The sequence below is a fragment of the Drosophila tropicalis genome, unplaced genomic scaffold (genome assembly GCF_018151085.1).
Source record: "Drosophila tropicalis isolate 14030-0801.00 unplaced genomic scaffold, ASM1815108v1 contig_393, whole genome shotgun sequence".
Lineage (NCBI taxonomy): Eukaryota > Metazoa > Arthropoda > Insecta > Diptera > Drosophilidae > Drosophila > Drosophila tropicalis.
Genome location: NW_027172855.1, coordinates 97,574 through 120,744, shown reverse-complemented (window position 1 = coordinate 120,744; position 23,171 = coordinate 97,574). Strand labels below are relative to the sequence as shown.

The following is a 23,171-nucleotide window of genomic DNA, read 5'->3' as shown; positions in this document are numbered from 1 at the left end:
CATTTAAAACCAATCAAATATATGATCAGCATCACATACATATTTTTAGTGAACAAATTTACTTATTTAATTAAAAGACTTTAATCAGTTTCTCTACTGATAATTGCGAATGAAGTCTCTTAAATATTCACCAATCTAAAGCACAACTAAAAATAATCTTTAAATAATTTAAGCAAGACCACTTACATTCATTTCAGAACATACCTAAGCCCTAGCCTGGAATAGAAAACTAATCTCTACTGCATCCTGTCGAACAACCTCCATCTTCTTCTTTTCTGCCCTCTCTCCCACGCATTCGGTTCCGCCCTTTCTATATGTACTTAGTTTGATGGCGCTGAAATCATTAGAGAAAAAACTAAGGGACAGAGATCATTAAAGGCAATGGCAGTGGCAACGTCAAGAGCAACCCCCGGTATAACCAAGTGCATAATTCATCAAAATCAGCAACATGAACACAAAAGTTGACTTACACGTTTGGGCAATGGCATTGGTCACACGAGAAGCGATGGCCTGCAATGTTATGGGATGGGTATTTCGATGGGTTGAGTTGCCATCCATTCAATAGGTTACCTAGCCAACGGACAAATGCCGAAATCGAAAAATTGTAATTTGCAGTGGGTCCAGTTCCCACTACCCAGTTTCCCGGTCTTTTGAGCATGCATAATGAAAAATGCGTGTGCCAGGGGCAAGCTAAAAATGTCCAAACCGAAGCCGATGTCGATGCCTAATCCCAAAACGCACCAAGGGGCATTCAGCTATGGCAATAGCAATAGCAACAACAACAGAAACCTAATCATCATCATCATCGTTGTAGTCGTCGCCATCTGCAGCAGGATTTTACTGTACTGAGGGTGGTGGCTGAGGTGAAAGCTGACTCAGCCTCTATGTACTTTGGCCTGTTGTTGGGTTATCCTGTCAAAAGTTTTTATTTTGGCTTTTGTTGTTTTTTTTTTTTTTCGTTCCCCTGTTGCGAAGCTGGTTAGTAGGTAGGTTGACGGTTTGGTGGGTTGCCCGGCTGGTTGGTACGTGGTTGTCCCTGCTCCTCTTCATCTCGTTCTCTCTCACACTCTGCTACCTCTCCTTTTGTTTGTGTAACATTCCATATCCATTTGCCTTTGCAAGAGTTCAAAATTTTGTAGGTTTTGTTTTTTGTTTGCTCTTGCATAAGTTAACGATTTGCAAATACCCTGTATTTAAGCGTATCTATGCTTAAATGGTTGTTGATAATTAAAAACCTACAAGAAAATAACCGATAAGGGAATGTTATTGAAATCCATTGGATTCTACTCTTATCTAAAGGTCGAGCTTTGCTGAATACTAATTCTCATTTAAAATTTTTGTCAAAATAAATTATTTCATATGTGACAAGAATATTATTTTTTATTGAATGATTTTCAAGATTCATCATCTGCTTATAGACAGATTTTCTGCTTTGTAGAGCATAAGAGTTGGATTTCAACCAGCTCAAAATGCTCCAAAATTATTTTGTGTATAGGATATGAAAAATGAATCAGGCGACGAAGGAGGAAATCAACCCCCCTTGTTCCTCTTGGACAGGGTGCATCGGCAGCATTTTAATTCGAATTGGTATTTCTCGCTGGCATTGTGTTATTGTTTGGTTTCCATTTGATGCTGATAAATTGTAAGTGCGTTTTGGGTGGTTCGCCCCACCTCTTCCTCACCTCATACCCAGGAAAATATCAAAGAATATATGTACATTTATACATATCTATATATATTTTTATTTATGTACACTTATATATATATAGAGGGGTGTTAAAGCATTGCACGTTGTGTATAAAAAGGGAATATGAAAGGATGTTGCATCATCTATGGCATAATTTGATAAAATATTGCACGCTTTTGTTGTCTTTATCTTTTGGGAATGGTAGATGGAAGATTAGATGTAATCAATAAAAAAGCTAATGGATAGGAAATCCTATAAGCCACGCTTCTCTATGGTTTCATTTCGAGCAAAGCCAATTAAAGCTTATGTTTGCACAAAAGTTCTAGTCAGAGAGAAAAGGAAATGACTTACTATAAATATAAATACCTATTTTCCTTACTCACTTTTCTTTGCCCCAGAGTACAATTGACACATTTTTGGCAATAAAAACAAAACAAGAAGCAACGAACAAGAAAAAAAAAAAATAAAGACAGGAAAAGGAGCAACTTTTCTTTAGCCTAATCATGAACCGAAAGGGACTAAAAGGGAAGCACAGCATTTGTTGTTTTCTGTTGTTACCTTGAAAATGTTACACGAGGGAATCATTATTAGATGATGGTCGACTGGTTGGCAATAAATTTTTGTTATTGGGAAGGCTCATCGATAATAAGGTTAGAAAGCCATCACAAAAGAGGCAGTGACAAATTGGTTTACCCAACCAAAAATGCAAATGATTGATTCACTTCCCCCACACCTGCTCAAACACAAACACAGACACTCACACACAGAAAATTGAACAAGCCAACAATTTTTGGAAAGCCCAAACTTTAAATTACAGATTTTTGCATTTGTAATTAGTTGGAGGGCAATCCTTCACCTAATGGGTCGCCACAAGCAATACCCTGTCAAGCATCAGTTACAATTAATCAAACTTGACCCAATATACTCCAATTGGGGTAGCATTTGGTTCCGCAATGCGGAACCTAAAGCTAATGATGAGTGGCATCCACACAAAATGTACAAATCTTAATTATGCAAATCACAAATGGTCACGCATAAATTATGTAAATTTTGTCGACAGTTTTTTTTTTTTTTTTGTTGCTCTCTATAATGAAATTCCTCCTAGACTTCTCTGACAAAATAAATTCTATCCCAGAATTTGATAAAAACCGAAAAAAGCGAAAATAATAGAAGAGAAAATGAAAATTTCGGTCGAGGGTTGTAAATCGGGTCGAGTGGTAGGCTGAAAGGACAGAGAATGGATGTAAATTGCAATGTAAATGCAGCCCAGAACAATTACATTCCGAAATGAGTCCACAAGAGAAAGAGAGAGAGACAGAGAGAGAGAAGGAGGGCGCGAATGGGATAGTGAGAGATAAGTAAGAGTTAGATAGCAAAAATACCGCATAGCCCAAAGCCAAACAGATTGGAAAATCTATGCAGAAAGAGCATTGAAATAATGACATAAGGTCTGCTGCCAACCCCAACATCTGACACAATAATTCTACTCATTCAATTTTAAGTCTTAAAGTTGAATGAAAATTATATGCAGAGAGTTGAAAATGATTGCTGAGCCAACTAATCAAATTTATCATGGAAGAAGTCATTATGCATTGCATTTGCTTATAGTTTTCCCCCTCTCTCAATCACTAATCAATTGCAGTTGCACCACCAGGCTCTAAGTTTCTTACCCAAAATCTCTGTAAATTACTAAAAGCATTAAGAGTAATAGTGATGGGTTTTTTTTTGGGTATACCAAACTTCTTTGTTCTAATCATCTCGAAATAGACAAATTTTCAAAATATTTTGTTGTTCCTCCAATTAAACCTTTTTTTCAACGCTTTATTTAACAATTCTTAGGCTTAAAATATCATTTTTAAAAATTTTGTGAGTTGAATTTTTTTAGAATTATTTTTTTTTAAAAATTAATTCAAACAAAATCTTTTACATACATATTTATTTTTGAGTCAAAATTTTAAAATAAAACGATTAGCTATCGCTTAACAGTTCTGAATTTTTCACTAGGATATTTCACCCATTCGAATCATTTTAACTTCTGACTAGTTTTTAATTATATTTTAAATATTCAAAATGAAAAATATTGATATCTCATAATATTGTGGGCAGAAATCAGAAATCTTCATTTTTAAACAGAAATAATTATGCTGAAAATATTAACAAAATTAGAAAGAAAAACAAATTTAAAAAATTTATTTGGAACTTTCTAAAGTAAAAGCTATATCCTTATTTAATATCAATTGAAATTACATCACTGACTGAGGTGAAAATGCAGAAATACTAATCGGTGAGAGTCAAAACCCACACATACATGAACATAAACGTATGTGTGTGTGTGTGGATATTTAGAGGGGAAAAATGAAAATATTTGGCATGTGCCATTTATGGCATTGTTCCAACATCTGAACAATTGCGATACCATAATTTCCAGGCACACACCAACACACAATCAAGCATCCACACGCATTCACTTACACACACACATACACAAACACACACACACACAGACAAAGACACAATGAAATGCAGATGTAGTTTGGGTATTATGATGCACGAGCTGTGTTATAGTCCGTGTCTGTATCCGTGTCCATTCCCGTCTACCCGTCTCCGATTTCAACCCCCAAAAAGTCTACATGCCAGGCTGGCTGGCTGGCTGGCTAGTCCAGGACCAAGGATCAGCAGGCAGTGAGCATGTGATTAGATTCAGTTTCAATGAAAATTGAAATCACAGACAAAAGCAACTAAGGCTCTCAGGGTTGAAACGATAAAAATGACTGAAAAAAAAATGATATGGATTTTATTTTGGGATTTGCAAAACTTTCGGCTCTATGAGTCATAGTTGGAGTATGGCCGGCAGGGTAAATGTTGGTGGAGGGGGAGGAATGAGTTGAAGGAAAATGCTGCTGTTGATGCTGTATTAAACGTCAACCACCAACGTCAACACCAGAGAAGCAGAACGACAATTCGGCACACATTTTTCTATGTAGTTGTGACTGTTGAGATTAACACCACCAGCAGCAGCGGCTGCAGTGGAGTGAGATGAAGGGAGAAGCCCAAGGAGCAGACGAAGTGGAGGGGTAGGTGAAAGCAAACAAAATTATAAAGCATCGTCGGCACAAAAATCGAACAGGCGGTATAAATGATTTTGTTCCATAACGACCTGTCAATGCCCTTCAAAAAGAGCGTTAATAGTTGTAGCCTGGGGAATTGTATTGGTAATGTTTATTTTGAATTTATTTCAACATTTTTTAAGGAGTTTTAACTATGATCGACACATAAACTTATTAATATAAATGTAACCAAACATCAAAAATGAGATCAACTAATTGTATACTTATTAAAGTAATTTATAGGAAAGTAAACTGATCCTGTCAAAGAGAATCGTCGGATTTCCTAAATAACTATTGATGATCAAAAACTCAAATTGTTATTCTTAGCCGGCAAAACATATTTCACAATAAAAGGTTTATGCTTCTCATTTTGGTAAGGGTATAAAAATCGTTATAACGACCACCACAAAATCGCGGTTGCTCGGTTGGTCTTTGGTCTCTACTCAACTCTCAGCTCTGCTCTGCTTTGCTCTGCTCTCCTCTTCTGTGCTCGTTGTGTTCTCTGCTCTATGATTCTGTTGTTTTCTGTATGAAATTTTGCACTCACACTCGCTTAACGAATCTGTATCCTGACACACAGTATCCTGGCCACGGCAGCCGCATTTTAATTTTTTGTGGTGCGTGCTGGGCGCTTCATTTTTAAAAATATTATTTTGATTTCGGTTCTACTCGATGCTCTATTGCGCCATCTCTTTCTAGCGCCTTGTATAATTGTGATTTGTGGTTAATTTAAATAAATAATCCTTAAAGTGAATTGAATCGCAGTGCATCATCGCCAAGTGAGTGACTGTGAGTAAATGGGTGTTTTTTGCCTGTGGTTATTGTCCATCAAAAAATGAAAAAAATTAATCCACAAAAAAAAAAAAAAAAAAAATTATTATTAACAATTAATAATTAAAACGATGTTTAAAGCATTAATAAAGTGGCAGAGTTGGTTACTTTGATTCGTTGCAAATTTTTATTAAATTCAAAGGGCTGATTTTGATCCACTGCTTTCTAAAGTGGTTTAATAGTTTAATACTTTCAGTCATAAGTAATATCGATTGATTCATGTCGTTGTCCATTTCAAGGCTTCATATATATACTAATTGATCAGAACCTTGTTTGAACAGGCTAGAAGCAGACTAACTTATCCAGCATTGCATTAAGCCCTTAAGCATTGATCTATAAATCAACTGGCAACATCATCGCTGATCTGGCCACAATGAAAATCATTGCTAATGGCAAACTAAAGTTGAAATAAACAAAACACAATGTTATTTCAACTTATTTTCGGTGTTATTTTTTATAATTATATTATAAACATTGACTCCTTGTTTATGATGGCTATGCCAGCTCAATGTCACACTCTAGCGGTAGCTTTTAAAACCCAAATGTTTGTTAAGCAAAGCTTTGATATTTTTAGAGATGGAATCGTGATAAGTTTGCACTTGCTTAAATTGTGTAAGCTTGAGGGGTTGAAAGTGGAATTTAACGTAAGGATGGTTACGTTTTCTACGTAACTACTCTCAGTTATATATCTTAAGCATCTTTTCGGGGCTGACAGACTCAATAAAAAATTTCTATTCTTAATTTTAGGTTAGCAGAAAAAAATACCCGGAAGAAATGGATCCCTCTAATTTGCCCTTTGGTTTTCCTGGCCTGCCTGGCCATGGGCACTTGCCGATACCACCAACTGCAAATATGCTGACGGGTGGACATCCTGGACCCACAGCAAGTCCACCACAAAGTGTTCCCGGACGCAGAACTCCTCTGGGGTCTGTGGGCTTGGGTGGATTCTATGCTCAAGGCATGAGTGGAATGACCCAGCACCAAATGCAGCAACAGCAGCCAACGGATGAGAATAAACCAGGACCTAGTGGTAGCGGCGATAAGCCCCTGAGTCCCACAGCGGCGGCCATAGCTGCCATAAGTGGTGGCACCACCACTGTGGCACTAGCCAGTGGTGTTGGCTTGAGTGGCGCACCTGGTGGCAGTGGCTCGGGTGGTAACGGTGGCAAGCAAAAAAATCGGCAGGGTAAAACAGTGCGATTAAATATAAATGCTAGAGAGCGAAGGCGGATGCACGATTTAAATGATGCCTTGGATGAGCTTAGAAGTGTCATACCCTACGCCCATTCACCCTCGGTGAGGAAACTATCAAAAATAGCCACCCTGTTGCTGGCCAAAAACTATATATTGATGCAGCAAAATGCTCTTGAAGAATTGAGAAGGTGAGATTTGTTATGTCCGGCAAAGAAAATGTAGATAAATTTGTCTTTTGTTATCTTCCAGACTTTTGGCCTATATACAAAGCACCACTGGAGCTGCCCCCTTGGATTTGGGTGCATTTCCGGCGGCTGCCAAATTGCAGGCTCTGCTCCAAGGACCTCACAATGAACCCCCAACTAGCAGTAACAACAGTTAAATATACATACATTTCCACATTTAATTAGCAATCGATGAGCAATATTAACTAAGTCAATCGAAACCAAAAAAAAAAAAACATAAACCAAATTCATGTATTTGGTCATCTAGTCAGGCAATCAAAAGAGAATTGCCAGTTTTTTTGTAGGAGCAGCCCAGTGAGAATCTGTTAAGTGATATTTAGTTCTTTTATAAGCAAACTTTTTAAATTTTAATGTCAAACTATTTATAAGTGGCATTTTATCCATTAAAACTAAAATAAAGAAATAGAAAATGATTTAAAATTTATCAAAAACTTCATAATGGAGAATAAGAATGGAAAAAAGAGAGTTGGTATTCTCTCTTTTTTTTTTAAATCTTGTTTCAATGAATACAAGGAATTCTTAAAGATTTAAAATCAGTATATTTATCGATATTTTATATGTCGCCTATGACAACGTCAGTGGATTTGCTCATAAAACAAATTTATTTTGATCGTTTAAAAAAGATAAAGGCTACTCTCTTTGAGTGTTTTTGGGAATTATCTTTACATTTTGCATTTGATTTGAAAAACTTGTTTCCATCGTAAGAAAAACATTACAATTCATCATTAAATTCTTCACTGCATAAACATTGCACAGAAATATGTTTATTGTAAGTACTAAATAGCCACATATACAAATGTAAATATAATCATTATTAACCTTATAAATTATAGGTACATATATAAGGAGTGACAAAATGATATGGCATATTATAAATGTATGTGTATGTGTTATTGAAAAAGTCGACACATGCAAAAACTGAAAACTGATTAAGCCTAAACACATAAACAAAAACACAAAACACATGAAATACTTAAAGCGAGTACTTAGTTAACTAAATCGACGGACGGATAGAATAGAATATTTGTAAATATGATAATTTTCTCCATCTATTCCGGAATACCCGAGGACAACACTTTGCTTGTGTGCCCCGTACGGAAAATTCGCTGCTCTAGGGGTAATTCGCCAATTAGAAAATCTCGCATCTGTTCAATGGCATCACTTGAATGTCCAGTACCATGGAATGCAATGGTGGCATCTCGTCCAGCATGATCCATAATGACATCATCGCCGCCTGGATGTTCCCGCAGAAACCGTGTGACATCATAGACCCGATCGTAGATCACAATCCAACAGTCATCGAAACTATCATGATGCGCCACTTCCGCCAGTGTGATTTCAGTTAAAATTGGTTTTACTTGGGGTTTCTTTTGAGGTTTCTCAATGGTGGGACTCGATGCAGATTTGCTATGGCCCAATTGGGGCACAATGCGCAGAGATTGCAACAAATTTGTCAGAGTTGATGATGCCATGATGTATACAAATTGCAATTGTAATCTCGATTTTTACTAGTCTAGACACTTTCACTTTTTATTTCTCACTCTCTGCAAATGATTTAGTTGTAGTTTTCTTTTATGTTCCGCTTGGTTGAATTTCAAGTCCGGTTTGCTTGGCTTCACTCAATCGAGTGTCATTCGAAGCGTCGTGCGTAAATCGTTTTATAAATGACAACACGTGAATCGGCAACGGATCGGCGAATGATAAGACGAACGCTCAACCAATGGTCGTCGTAATAGAGAACAAGCCACAAACGAATCATCAAATGATAATATGTTTCTAACCGAAATAGTTTACGTGTACCCCAACTAGTTAAAAATAAATAAATATATATAAGTAGGTACTCGTCAATTATATTAAGGTTGATCTAATTCTTTGTTCCTCGCTTAAAAAATCGAATTGTTTTATGGGCTTATCACTCATTCCATTTGATTTATTGGTTCAAGTCGAACGTGTTACGGCGGGGTTCAATTACGTATATACTGATCATTGAAAGGAAACAAACAAATCCGCATCGGAATCGGAATCTTAATCGTTTTACAAAAGACAAATGTCATCATATCAATCATATACATACATATATAGCCCCATATGTATATATTTAGATTAATAGACTGAAATGATGTTGCACAAAAAGTGATTACTTGAATTTTAAAAAGTCAATGTAATCCATAAATTTTTGAAATGAAATACAAAATTCTAAATCTTAATTTTCAATTATCAGCAAAAACAAAAAATAAATAAATAAAAGTCTTATCAGTGAAAGACTTTGTTGGGCTGTAATCTTTTAACCATGCTCGATTGAAATAAAAAAAATTAAAACTTTTAATTGAAATAGTGAATTAATTATGGGAAATAAATTGAAATAAGTATCTCAACCTTTAACATTTTTTTATTGAATCTATTGATTTCTGCATAATTTCAAAAAATACTCTGTAATATTTGACCAGATTATATTTTGCATTAGTGTTTAACACCTCAACTTTAAGTGCTAATTTGTTTGACCAAATCGTATTATACAATCTGTTGACCTCTGATCCCCTCGAGAGACGAGACCACCGCTATGACACATTCATTCTCTAAGATGAAAGTATTAATCAAACTTAATAATAAACGTTTGGTTTAAAAATATGTATAGACATATTTTGTATAAAGTTTTATTTTAGATATGTCAAATACAACTTAAGTTGGGCCACTGTTTAATGCCCTATGAAACTATAAAAACCTATTTAAAAGTTTCTAATCAACTTTTTAGTTTCTCAACAATTTTGTTCGAATTGAGAGCAAAGATAGTGAAAAACTTTGAACTTGAAACTGATTTCTTTTTAATGCCACGCTTTTGAACCATTTGAACTCAGTCTGATAGTCAATCCTAAAATACAAATTTATAAGTGAAACAGAGTCAAAATATTTTATAAACTCGGTTATAGAACACAGACTAGACACATTACAAAAAGGGCTGACGAAATATCTCGATCGATTTAATTAGCTTTAAGACGCATTAAAAACAAATTGCAAATAAAGCAAAAATAGTTGGGAAAAACGCATTAAAAAAACACACCATTGTGGAGTATTTTAGTAAAACAACAAAAATATTTTCGAATTTCTAAATTTTATGGTTTTTTATTGTCTACGTCAATAAAATTTTCTATTGTTGTTTGTTTATTGAGATCAAGTTTGATTTGCGGTTTTGAGAACTTGAGTAATCCAATCCATGACTTTCGAGATCAATTCAAGTGCGTAAACGTAAGAGTTAATAAAGTGTAAAACTGGGTTACGCTACTTGACTTTGACTTTGAGCGCTTAACGCTGAGAACTGAGCCAAACCACAAGATGCAAAATTGCAAAAAGAGATTTCTATAGATTTTAATTGGCTGACAAATTTTAATTGGGTTTATCAGTTTTTTGAAAAATTTGCCAAACATTAATCTAATTAGAATTTTGCATGAATTTTTAATGAATGAGCATGCTATAACGTAGTGGCTCGTGTGATTCGTATCTCTATCAAAAATTTAAGTCTATTTCCAAAAAAAAAAAAGAAGAAGGAACAAACGCCATTGTGAACTTAATCTAATATTTTCACTTTGTACTCTTGGTATATACTATGTACTTCATAGCCTACGTATAGAGGTTATGACGCTGATTTCGACAAGCGAAGTGTTAAACCAGAATTTTCTGCTTTTTTAAATTTCGATTGGAATTTCGCGAAATGTGAAATCAACGAAAATATTCCAATTGCAACAGAAATTTTAGTTTCTTTTCCCTAAACTAAGAGCTATCTACATATATTGTGGAAGCGTTTTATTAGTTAATATTTCAAATTTAATTTCTACATTTATATTTTTGTTTTAAAATAAATTTCATATAATTTTATTTTTACCGAATTTGCAAAACTTAATGAGTTTGTTAAGAATTCGTTTTCCCAACGATTCTCCCTATTCTTAATTTTCAAAGTATGAGACTAATTGCACAGCTTTCAATCTTAAAAATTTCAATCTTCCCATGACTTTGGGATTAGATGAAGACGTGAAACAAAAAAGCTGACGTCAAGCTCAAGGCTATTGCATCACCCTGGATATTTGAACAGGGTTATCTTTCTTCAACAGAGTAGATTTATCAGTTGTCAAAAAACAGCCATATCGTCGAGTCGTATTCGTCAGAAAGTCCAATAAGTTTTTCAAGAAACAAAGTCCTTTGAGCCACATAAATTTATGGTTGATATACTGTGTACAAATGAAATTATAGGTACATTATTTAAGTTCTTTTTTAAATTTTTGAATATGAAGTATGAACTAAAATAACAGTTTTGTTCTTTTTTGTTTGAATTACCACAACTGATTCAAAATGTCCTTCTAACTTTCATTCTAGAAAAGGAATGCTTAGTACACTAAAACTGGATTTTCTTCTTCTGTTTACTTTGACGACTTTCCAAAATTAAATATTATTTTTGAAAAATCTTTCTGAATCTATGTGGCAACGCCAAAGATAACTGTAAATTCTGAAACTTTTTAGCAAAAGCTTTTGGCATAAGCAACAAATGGCTTTGGGGTAGGGGCTTTAAGCAGCCAGCTGTTGAATGTTTAAGCTTTGGCATATTAACAGCTTTTCATACCGTAAACCGACTATACTACTTTTCTGTTTAATATTTAGCCGGTTTTACTAAAATGTATAAAAAATTACAATGTATTTTTCCTACTTGCAGCAATTAAAATGAAACTAAAGTTAACAAAGCAAAAATTACAAATAATTTAGGTTAAAAAAATTGTTTCAAATCCTTTACAAACTTTCTTATATCAATTTTAGGATGCGAAACTTGAATTTTTTAAATGTGTGCGTATGTGTGGCAGTGTGTGTAAAAGTATCCGTGTATGTTTGAAGGCAACTGCGTATAATTTTTGGCGAACATCTAACTTAGTCGAGTTCCAGCAATGGTTCGACCAAGTTGCCGAGACGCGTGAACAATAAACGAAATATAAAAAGATACAAAAAAGCAAAGAACTTAAATTTCATACAAACACAGTTTAAATGAAAGGACAACAAGTCTTTACGGTGAATCGAGAAAGGCTAATTGAATTAAAAAATTGATGAAAGTCAACGTAAGCAGGAAATTGCTTTTCAAAACCGTTCTATCCGAAGGCAACCAAACCACTATGCGTATGTTAAGCCAGCATATAGAGCATATTGCGCATACGCCACGTTGAGTGTTTGAGAAATTTTTGTGTCAACATATTGCTGCCACATTTTGCGTATAGAATTTCAAAAAAACAAAGAAAAAAGGAAGAAACGCAACAAAAAAAAAAAAGCCCATAAAGAAGGAACCAGGAAGACATTCAAAGCATTTTTCTGCGGTTGACAGTTTTGTGTAAATAAGCGAAAACAGGTAAGTGGTAAGGGAACTGGCAGGTTGAGTATCATTAAGTCGCAATTATGTTTTCGAGTGTGACGGCATTCCTGTGCTTAAATTTAATTGGTTGGAATTGTGTTCAAACAAAGATTATGGGGGAAAGCTTGTTGAAGTACTTAAGCATATGTAATGACTCGATTACGACTCCTTGCCTTTGGATTATTCCTGGATTAAGCAAATTTTAAGAAAGTGTACTTAGAATGAACTTCATCAAAAATATTTACTGATTGCAGCCTTGTAATCTGTGCAAACTGGGTTCCCACAACTCGAAGCTAAAAAGCCATTGAAGCTATTTTGTTCTTACTTTCCCAATTTTAGCAGTTTGACATTCCAAATGAAACTATCTAAACTAATGTCTGTACTATAAGATTTCTCAAATGTATATATTTGATTGAATTTCGTTCTTAATGGCCAAAAATTATAACTTAATCTATAAAACTATTTCTATTCCTATTATTGCTGAATAAAGTCTTTAACGATGCAAGGAGCGTTGCCCTTGTCAATCAACTGACTGTTCCATTATTTCACAATTCTTCACATATATATTGAAATTTTAAGTAAGAACAAAAGAACCCACCGCACAATCCCACCCATTTTCGTTCTCTCAAAGGAACCTTTCAATTTGTTGAATTTCACGCTTCATTAAAAAAGCAAAAAGTTTTGATTTTTAGCTTAACAAAAGGAACTCTGCAAATTGTAGGTACTAAAAATGTGTGCAAAAAGTAAAAAAAAGGAACAAAATTGATCCAACAAGTTTTCATGCAACTTTTATGTTGAAAAATTACTCTGACATGGACAAGTTTTATCAAGGGAATCATATTTCTGAGGGTCACTTTAAAAGCGATGAAAATAAGAATTTAATTAAGAATGAAAAGTTTTTATTAAAAGGCAAAAATAATTCAATTAAAGTCAACTCCACTGCAATACACAACTTTGTGGTGGTTAAGTAATTAGTTATCAAATTATTTTGGATAAACAATTTTAAATGAATATATTAATAAGTTATTAATTTATTGGCCCAAAAAAACACAGTTTAGACTGTGGTAATGAATTTGTTTGCTAGAAAAACTTTAATCATAAAATATTAAATATTACTTAATCAATTGTTCAATCTGCATTCTTTTGTGTCCATTGCATATAAGTAGGTATTCTTTCTCTCCCTCTGTTGGCATTCAAAATTTATTTAAAATTGATGGCCTTATTTAAATGGAGATTGTATTTTTATTTGCTTATAATGTTTATGAAAAATAAATATAGATTATGGAGCCGTAGTATATATTCTTCAACATTTTTATCTTTATGTGACATTGTCAGCTGGTAAATTTTCATCTTTTAATGGCATTTGAAAATTGTTTACCTGCCGCTGTGATAATTTTCACTTGATTACTGATTCATACGATATGCGAACATATACATATAGTATAGGTACACATATATGTATGTATATGTATGTACATGGATGAGATATGTGTTCGCACATGTGACATGAGTATATGAGTTGTGTATACGCACGTGGATATGAAAGATTTGTTGATGTTGTCATAAAATTCCCTCAAAGCAAATATATCTTAATTTAATTACTAACTGCCGTATAGAGACTACCAAGTTGGTTGCGAGGGTTGATTGAAATTTCAAATGAATAGACGAATATTGGAATTATTTATTGCGATTTTAAGTTTAAATCTTTAAAACAAACACTTTTGAATAAAATTCTATTCTATGAAATGAGTTTACTATGGAAAACTGTTTTAATGTCAATCAATATTGACTTAAATCTCATCTATCTAACCCTTTTACAAATTACTCAAACAGCCCTCGTGTGCAATCTATGGGGCTGCGTGTGTCGGTGTTTATTTTCTCAAGCGAAGAGATCCTTTAAAAGCCAGTTTCAAATTTCTTTTCCAATTTAGCTGCTTACATGGGCCATAAGCCAGTTGCCAGCGGAAAAGAGAGAGAGAAAAAGAAATGATAAAAAAAAAAATTTGAAAAACACGAAAAGGAAAAAATCATTTAGCCGCAGGTTGTTTAACCTGGTAACTCAAACTCAAATTCACCTCAACTTGGTTCATATGCTGTGTATATCCTTTTGCCTCGCCCTTGAAACAATATACAAGTACATGGCCATGGCCACGAGACCGAATGCTCAAACTCAAACTCAAACTCAACTTCGACCTCGACCCCATACCGACCTATACTCGATTTCGGCCTTCTTTTCCATCCTTTTATCTTTAACTGGTTGCATTTAAAAAGAAAAAAACATGCATACATTATAGGTGCTGTTTTTTTGTTCTTGTCATGAATATTTATCACGTGTCCAAAGATTAATGCATTTTTAATGCAAACTAAGGCGTAGCCCCTTGGCCACAAGGAGAGTCTCATTCTCTCTTACCAACATTGATGTGGCTATAAAACAAGGCATCAACTTGCCATGTTTGTCGACTTGTTGAGTTATTGGCATCGCTACGATATAAGGTAAGGAATGGGGGGACCACAAAAAAGTCAGCTCAGGCGTCCTTTGGCCTTTCGGTCTTAAGCAGTCAACATTTGTTGAGGTGCTGCACCCTTGAGCCCCTCCCATGACACCCCCGATGACATCTACATATCTTTTGTTACAAGTTTTATTAATATCACACTTGTTCTTTAGCCTCTTGTTGGTTTTTTGAGTGTGCAAACAGCAGAACGACAAAAATAAAGCATGTCTTCACCATGTTTATTCCTTACCCAGTGTTATTTGAGTATATTCAAAACCGCAAAATCTTCTAAATAGAATATATTTTCTTGCAAATTTGTTGATCTATAAAATAAAGACTTACATATATAGGATGCAAAGTTAGGGTCGATACCTTCTTTGAATTTATGAAATTCTTGCCCTACTCTTTTAATGAGAATTTTATTATTTATTTTTATGCTGAATGACATAACTTTTCGGGTCACTTTATGAAAATGGAATGTTTATCTTTCCTGCCTTCTGGCTAAATTGACATATGTTTTTTTCCCTTAAGGATTTTAATAGGAAATTCTTTGAATTCGGGCAACTATTCTGATGACATTTCCTTTTCTTGGTTTATAAATATTTCCCATTGATGGCTAATTAAAACAGCAGCCTCCATGAGGTTTTTGTTGTTATTGTTGTTGTTGTTGTTATTGTTGTCATTATGTTGATTATCTTCCTCCCCTATTGACGAAGCCAATGGGCAACTATCCCGATAATCAACAGACATTAACAAAGGGAATGCCTGATAATGATGTTGTTTGACGTTAATGATGGTGAGTTATTCAGTGGATATCATGGTCTTAGCTGGTATCTTATACAAGGGGTCAAAGCTTTAAGACTTTGGGTCTCAAGTACTTACATTTGTAATTCTTTCCCTCTCAACATTAAACTTTCGGAAAATTTGATTCACTAAATTTCTTATTGATTTATAAATAAACCTCATATGATTCTTGTGTTATTTTTGTTTGACAGCTTCATTTAAAACTGAAAGCATCGCTCATTTTTTTTTTTTTACTTTTAAGAACTACAACCCAAATATAGACAATTGGAAGACCAAGTAATAATAGGCTAGCATGTTGAGAGCTATGCCTAGACTCATTTTGTTTCAACAATAAATCAGGGAATAATTTCTGTCATCATGTGGATGAAAATGACAGAGTACGACAAAGGGAGAGATTCTAGTTTATAAGAGGTTTTTGACCTCTTGGTTTAAGATAAAATATCTATTGTGCAAATTATTTATAGTCATATAGTGCTTAAGACATATTTGCTGCTATGCATCAAAGGATATACAACATCCAAGCTGCAAAAAAGGAGCATCTGTTCGCTACGCCCTTGGCTATTGTCGATGATGATGAAAATGATGTACAAAGTAACGCCTCGAACAGTGTCATTGGTTGGTTATTACAAATTGCTGATGGCTGTTTACCAGACCTCGACTCCATTTCGTTTGACTCTCTGGAGTGAGCATCCATCAACTTTGTTGTTTCTGTATACTCTCCCCTTCTCTTTCTATCATACACGATTTGAGGTCATCTGAAGGCATGCAAGGTTAGCGAAGCTGGAGGTTAGGGATTTTAAATGGGTGAAAGCATATGAAGGTTGCTTCCACACCTACGCATAATACACAATTTTTCCATTGCTTCTACAGTTGATGTCGTTGTTGTTGTCGTTGTCGTTGATGTTGCTATTGCTGTTGCTGTTGATGCTTTTGTTTCGGTCAACAACTTGTCCAGCCACACGGACTGGCTCAGTGGCGTAATCTAATTATTTTTCCCTCGAAGTTTGTCTACTCAGTGCGGCTAGGATACAGTCAGGATAACAACGTAAGCGAGAGGAAACAAGCGTAAAATCACTGTTAGGCAATACAATGACAATACCCATTACTTTTTGTAGTTAAAGGGGGTAGTATACCTCCAAGCAGTAGCTTGTGTAACCACACAATTTTCAACAACAGTTTTTGAAAGTAAAATAAATGGAAAATTTTCTTAATAGTTTTTATGATTCAAGTCTCGTCACCTTCTCCACCAATTTCATGTCCACTGTCCACATAAGTTTCCAATAACAAATTTTTTTAATGATTTATTTCAGACTTGAACAGATATTAATACTGTTATTTCTATGGAATAATTTTCTGCTGGAAATGCAAGTTACTTAATACAGCTTTTTTTATTTTGAGTTTCAGACATCTTTCAGTTACCTAGGAGACTATCAAGAGTGCTGAAGTTGATGCCAGTTATTGAGAAATGAGAATGAAAACAACAGATAAGCTTGTGTAGCTTCATGTTCACGCCAGATAATTGCAAAACCAACCATATGCATATTAAATCAGACACGCTTAAACGGAATTAATGTAAAGTTTTTCGGAAGAGAGAGAGCGAGAGAGAGACAAAGTTCAATAACAATGATCTCATTAATAATGTTAATTGTTTGCGGAAATAAATTTCAATGCGTAATCTTTTAAACTTCATGCAAAACCCGTTACAGAACTAAATATTAATTTCCAGTAAATCTGCCCGTATAAGTAGGCAACAGACTCCAACACTCAGGAGTAGGCAACACTTTTTTTTTTCAAATGCTATGGGATTCCCCTATTTTATACAATTTCTACTTTGCATATAATTGAAAGTGTATACTGAAAATTAACTTGAAAGCCAACTTGCACAACTTCGTTGGTGGTCTTTTTTCTGTTCCTTTGCTCTTGCCTTCTTAATGCACAGCTGGGCGTGGACAGTTAGTTACCAAGGGGGGCAAAAGGACAGTCAAGTGAAGTTAACAGCAATGGCAACACAGGGCGTCTGTTCGTGCTCGTCCTTTTACTTCAACAAGAACACTTCATTAGACTAATGAACATAATTTCGACCAGCAATTGTGCAATTTGTTGGTTTTCAGAGGGATTCAGAGAGAGAGAAAACGTTAAAAATTTAAAAGAAAAAAAATTGTTGGCTGATTTCGTTCTTGTGAAATTGCCAGCTGAAGCCGAATAAAAATCAGCGACAAAGACTGCGAACATTGAGGCATTGAACCATGCTGTTATGTATCGATTAGATAAACTTAATTTTAGTCATTGCCCTTGACTTTGCTGCGCCACATTAGCGGAAATAGTGCTGTCTCTTATCTAAAGCTTTCAGCTGAAAAAAGTGAAAATGTGTCCGATAAAAGCCTGAAAATTATTTATTAAACCAACTGAGTCAACCAAATAACCAGAGTCAGCGGATAATAGATAGACAAACGACAGAATGAGAGTGAGAGAGAAAGCGACAAATAAAGGCAGCTGAAGCGCGGTTTTTGTATTAAAATTTATGGCAACTGTAATAAATCCCTCGGCACACAAGCCAAAATAAATTCAATATTCATATATGACAGTTAAAAGGGCTCTAAAATACATTTAACCCACACAGAACAGGCAAAACCACAATAAGCCCGGCAACCGCATTTGCAAAAAAAAATTCTTTAAAGTGAATGTCAAGGGATAACGTCGAAACGCTGTAGGAAAAAAAACAAATTCAATGAATGAACGAGAGGCGTGTGCTGGTTGGTAGGTCGCTTGATGAGCCGTCGTCCTACTATCTGTCCAATTTGACATTGATTGGTTCATGTGTGATTCACATATGCATTTTCTTCCCGTGCCTGTGTGTGTGTTTGTATCAATTTGTGGGTTTTTGAAGGTGCGCAGATTTTTCAGGCATCTGGCATATTTGACATGTATGAAGTGAGGTGAAGACACGACAATTTTCCATCATGAAAGTCTATAAAGTGGGTCATTGGCTTTGCCAAAGTTAATTCAACTGAAAATAACTGATAAATCTTAAGTGAAAACTTAACAAGAACGTAAAGTTTGTAATATTTTCTCTTTGCAAAGCATGCTTTGTTGTTGCAAAATCGATCAGATTTTATGCAAAAACGAATTTCACATTCAACAAATAATTTTTCGTTAGTTTTTCTTTTGCGTAAAACTCAGCTAAAAAAATGTCATCAACCCCAAGCTAGAATTTCACTCAAACTTGTCATAAAACTTTTAGGTGGATATAAAGTTTTATAATTCTGATCCTGCAATTTTCGAATATGTCTCAACTAAACGTGACCATATTATTCGTCAAGTTAACAATAGTCTATTAGGCTTTTCTGTCTCTTATCTTAGCCCTTTCTCCTTGGGTTCCCAGTTAAAATTCATAAAAGTATAGTTCAATTACAAGGCATGAACTTTGAGCAAACATATGAACATCTTAACCTAGCCTAATGACACCCAAACTAGCCATAAAACTTTCATTAGCCACGTTCAGGTCTTATAAATAAATCAGAGTTGCTAACCTCATGCCATTGTCTTTGGTCTAGCATTCCAGTGACACCCGCAACTTGTTTGTGGCATTGTGTTGGTTATTAATTGAGCGGCTTAAAGGTGGGCTAAGCTAAATTCTGACCCCAGGCACGTGGACCAAGTGTAAGGTTAAGGTTAGGCAGCATCAACTGCCGCAAAATTGCCATAAAGGCGCCTTACGCTCTTCGCTTGAGTCCTCAATTAGCTGAACAAACAGGCCTGAAAGTAGGCTATGGAAATTCAAAACACCTCAATGCCACCCTCATCGTCTGTTTAAACAGTGAAACAGAAATTTATTGCCAACTTGTTAATTAATTAGTATCTAATTTGATGCTGCCTACCTTTCAGTTGAGTTTTGCTTTCCCTTTTTTTCCAACCTACCGCCCTGCCCCCAAAGTTTTTCCTTTTCTATGCTTGATTTTTGTGCAATTTATTTTGTGCTCATTATTTATTTACACCAACTTTTATTTCGGTACCCGGGTTCGCATTTGGATGGTTTTTCTTATTTTTTATTTGCCCTCAAATTTATTTTGGTACAAAAGGGGATATCTCTCTCTGGATGTCGGGTGCCACACAATGATTTTACTTAATGATTTATGTTCCTTTGCGGTGGGTTATGTGAATAACTGAATCTGTGTAGGCAGACGCACAAAAAATTTATGAAATTAGTTTTAATTTCACATTTCTGACAGTTTCGGGTCTGATAAGACAGGCAGCCAGCCAACTGAAACTTTCTTCCATAAAATTTATGCGTAGGAAAAGCAGTTTAATTAATTTTGAAATTTTTGCAAATGGCACATTGATCAATGTCTAAAATGTTTTAAAAGGAGATTCCAAAAATTGTAATTAAAGCGAGTAACTGTAGTTAATATAGTCAATGTCAAATCTATCTTCATTCTTTACAGTCATGGATATAGTCATACGAGAGGAGGATATATCCTTGGCACAAATCGGTGTCTATGCATCGGTATCATTTTTGGTCGTCTCTGCCGTAGGAGCAGCTCTTTATACAACCTGTTCAAAGCGTTACCGTCTCAATTGGTTTGAACAAAATCTTTTGGAATCGGCCAGCGAAAAAGATGAAGACCAGCAAAGGTAAAACCACATCTTACTAAATGTGACAGTGCTTTCTTAAATTAAAATAAATATTATCAAATTAGCAGACAAGCTTTAGTATCTGGCGCTGTCGGCTATAATGTGGACAATATTAATGAGTGTGCGCGAGGAAATAAAACTAATGGCGGCAATCTTAGCCCCACATCAATTAAATCGGAAGATAATGATCCGGCATTTTGGGTACCCGCATCGGTGGCAACAACAGCAACTAATGCCGTGGCTCAGGATGAATCGGCACCACCAACACCCACATCACCCACTGGGAGTTTGAAATCGAATACTTTATCCTATTGCTCGACCACATCAGTTCCAATAGCCCGTTCGGATAAACATGTTGTATTGGCCATGCATCCAGGACGACCGCGGGTCTCATCAATGAATGCTAAATTGGATCACACCAAAATCGATATGACCCTATATAGAAGTGTGAGTAGAGTTAACAAATATTAGAAACAACTAAAAATAATAGTGGCCAATTCTTTGTTTCGTTTAGCACTCTCAACCCAAGGCAATGTCTCCGTTGCCGGCAAATGAAACTCAAGGCAATTTACATGTCAGCATAGGCTATGATCCTATTGGAGGTTTACTGAACGTTCGACTCTTGGAAGCTCAAAATCTACAGCCTCGACAATTTAGTGGCACCGCCGATCCTTATGCAAAGATTCGTCTATTACCGGATAAAAAGAATTTCTGGCAAACTCGCATACACAAGAAGACTTTAAGTCCAGGTGAGCAACTCTTTAAACAAAAAACTTAAGAATTTCATAACACATTACTTTCTTGCAGTTTTCGATGAGAATTTCATCTTTGAGGTTTCGGCTGGTGTGTTGGATAAACGTTCTATCGAGATTTTGCTATACGATTTTGATGCCTATTCGCGTCATGTTTGCATTGGCGGCACCAAATTGCATTTGGCTAATTTGGATCTGAGTGAGCAATTGAAATTATGGACTCCATTGACATCGGCATCGGCTCAGGATATGAAAGTGGATTTGGGTGATATAATGGTATCATTGGCCTATTTACCCTCAGCTGAACGCTTGATGGTGGTTCTGATCAAGGCTAGAAATTTGAGAATTGTAGACGATTCTCGTAACTCTTCGGATCCATACATAAAGGTCTCACTGCTTGGACCGGGTGGCAAGAAAATGAAGAAACGCAAGACCGGTGTACAAAGGAACACTGTGAATCCTGTCTACAATGAAGCATTGGCCTTCGATGTGGCCAAAGAGACTTTGAAAAATTGTGTGTTGGAGTTTACTGTGGTCCATGATGGTCTATTGGGTGAGCTAAACAAATATCAAATACCAATTTCAAGTTATAATTTAAAATTCTTCTTCTTAGGTTCTAGTGAAATTTTGGGTCGCACTTTGATAGGCAATTCTCCAGATGTTCGCTGTGAAGAAAAAATCTTTTTTGATGAAATGTTTCGGGCCAAAAATGCTACTGCACAATGGGTTCCATTGCAAGAGCCGGCAAATAACTTGGCCAACACGGCAACAGCCAAGACAGCAACCAACAAGAACTAAGCTTTTTGCATCCCCATGTTTTTGGGAGAAGTTTGTGTCTGGACTAAACTGGTTAGCTGGCTGACAGTCCGTTAACAGCCCGCTAACAGGGCCATAATCAAATGTTGATTCAATTTGTGAATTTCGTGGCTAAAAACAATTATAACGGAAATATATGTGCAGGGATACCTTTTAAGAATGGTTAGGCAGATCAAGTTTGGCAGTCAATGGACAATTGATAAATACAAAAAAACAATATTAAGCATCTATGTATATCAAAACAATATAACTCTATGTGCTTTCAATTGTTATCAATTATAATCAAAAACAAGTATAAAATATTTATTAAATAATAGTTCATTTGCAAAATATTGGAATCATAAAGTGCATACAGGTTTTGGCTTAGGTTTAATAACAAAAAACAATAGCAGGAATATTTTTGTTAACAACTTTCAAAAGTTTTGAAAATTCATGTCAATTATTCTAAATGATGAGTTATTGAAAGAAATGCAAATATACGATTCAGAGAGACAGAGTTTAAGGTTGGAAAAAGCCTTTAAAAAAAACTGTTTTCATACAAGAAATAGGAAAGGCACTCAAAAATAAACATTAACAACTAACATTTTAAAAAAAATTCTCTAAGGCAAGTGGTATTTTACCTTGATTCTTCTAGATTAACCCTTAATTTCAATTCTTCAGTTGAAGAATAAGTTTAATTATATTCTCCAGTATTCTGTTTAGATTTTCATAATAGTATTACTTGAATTTTCAACTGGCTCAGGTTTCAGGGCAAAAAGGGCACAAAAGGTTTGAATTAATTTTACTTAAAGTGAACAATTTAATATGAATTATAAAACAATTATTTTCAGATGTAATAATTAATCGTATAAAATCTATTCTCATATTAAATGTAGTAAACAATATATTTATCTGTAGTTGAAATATATATACAAACTTAAAATAAAATTCAGATTGAAAAATAAGTTGAAAAGTGTTTTAAAATTAAATGCACTTCACTCTAAATATAATTGATTTTATTGTCTTTCCGTATGTTACATTAATCCTGTATGTCTGTTGTAGTTGTAGAATATCTTATCCTCGGATTATTAATGAAGCTCACTATCGACCTTGTTGCGTATTTCGAGTTCGTATTTGGAGTATTTCGAGCTTTTCTATTCTATTCTGCTGTATGTGGTACCAAATCCAAACATTTTCAATGTCAAGGTTGACATATGACACTGTATTCTAAGTGAGCCGTACTTATCGATTT

The 23,171-nt window shown here is 35.0% G+C and overlaps 3 protein-coding genes across 4 annotated transcripts; 2 read left to right on the top strand and 1 right to left on the bottom strand.

The window, feature by feature from the left end:
- Window positions 1-6,315: 6,315 nt before the first annotated feature.
- Oli (Olig family) lies at window positions 6,316-7,351 on the top strand. The gene is made up of 2 exons (XM_068284612.1): window positions 6,316-7,007; window positions 7,069-7,351. The coding sequence occupies exons 1-2, from the start codon at window positions 6,400-6,402 to the stop codon at window positions 7,199-7,201; spliced, it is 741 nt and encodes a 246-aa protein (XP_068140713.1). The 5' UTR covers window positions 6,316-6,399; the 3' UTR covers window positions 7,202-7,351.
- Window positions 7,352-7,782: 431 nt separating this feature from the next.
- On the bottom strand, window positions 7,783-8,682 carry LOC137572783 (cytochrome b5). The gene has a single exon (XM_068284613.1). The coding sequence runs from the start codon at window positions 8,534-8,536 to the stop codon at window positions 8,114-8,116; it is 423 nt and encodes a 140-aa protein (XP_068140714.1). The 5' UTR covers window positions 8,537-8,682; the 3' UTR covers window positions 7,783-8,113.
- A 3,304-nt stretch (window positions 8,683-11,986) lies between these two features.
- Window positions 11,987-22,884, top strand: Sytalpha (Synaptotagmin alpha). Of its 2 annotated transcripts, none has more exons than XM_068284624.1 (6): window positions 11,987-12,441; window positions 20,183-20,372; window positions 20,441-20,819; window positions 20,887-21,121; window positions 21,180-21,677; window positions 21,738-22,884. In XM_068284624.1, the coding sequence occupies exons 2-6, from the start codon at window positions 20,185-20,187 to the stop codon at window positions 21,920-21,922; spliced, it is 1,485 nt and encodes a 494-aa protein (XP_068140725.1). In that variant the 5' UTR covers window positions 11,987-12,441; window positions 20,183-20,184; the 3' UTR covers window positions 21,923-22,884. The 2 variants fall into 2 exon arrangements, with proteins under 2 accessions (XP_068140725.1, XP_068140724.1); XM_068284623.1 differs by having other exon boundaries at window positions 20,438-20,819.
- The last annotated feature ends 287 nt before the right edge of the window (window positions 22,885-23,171 follow it).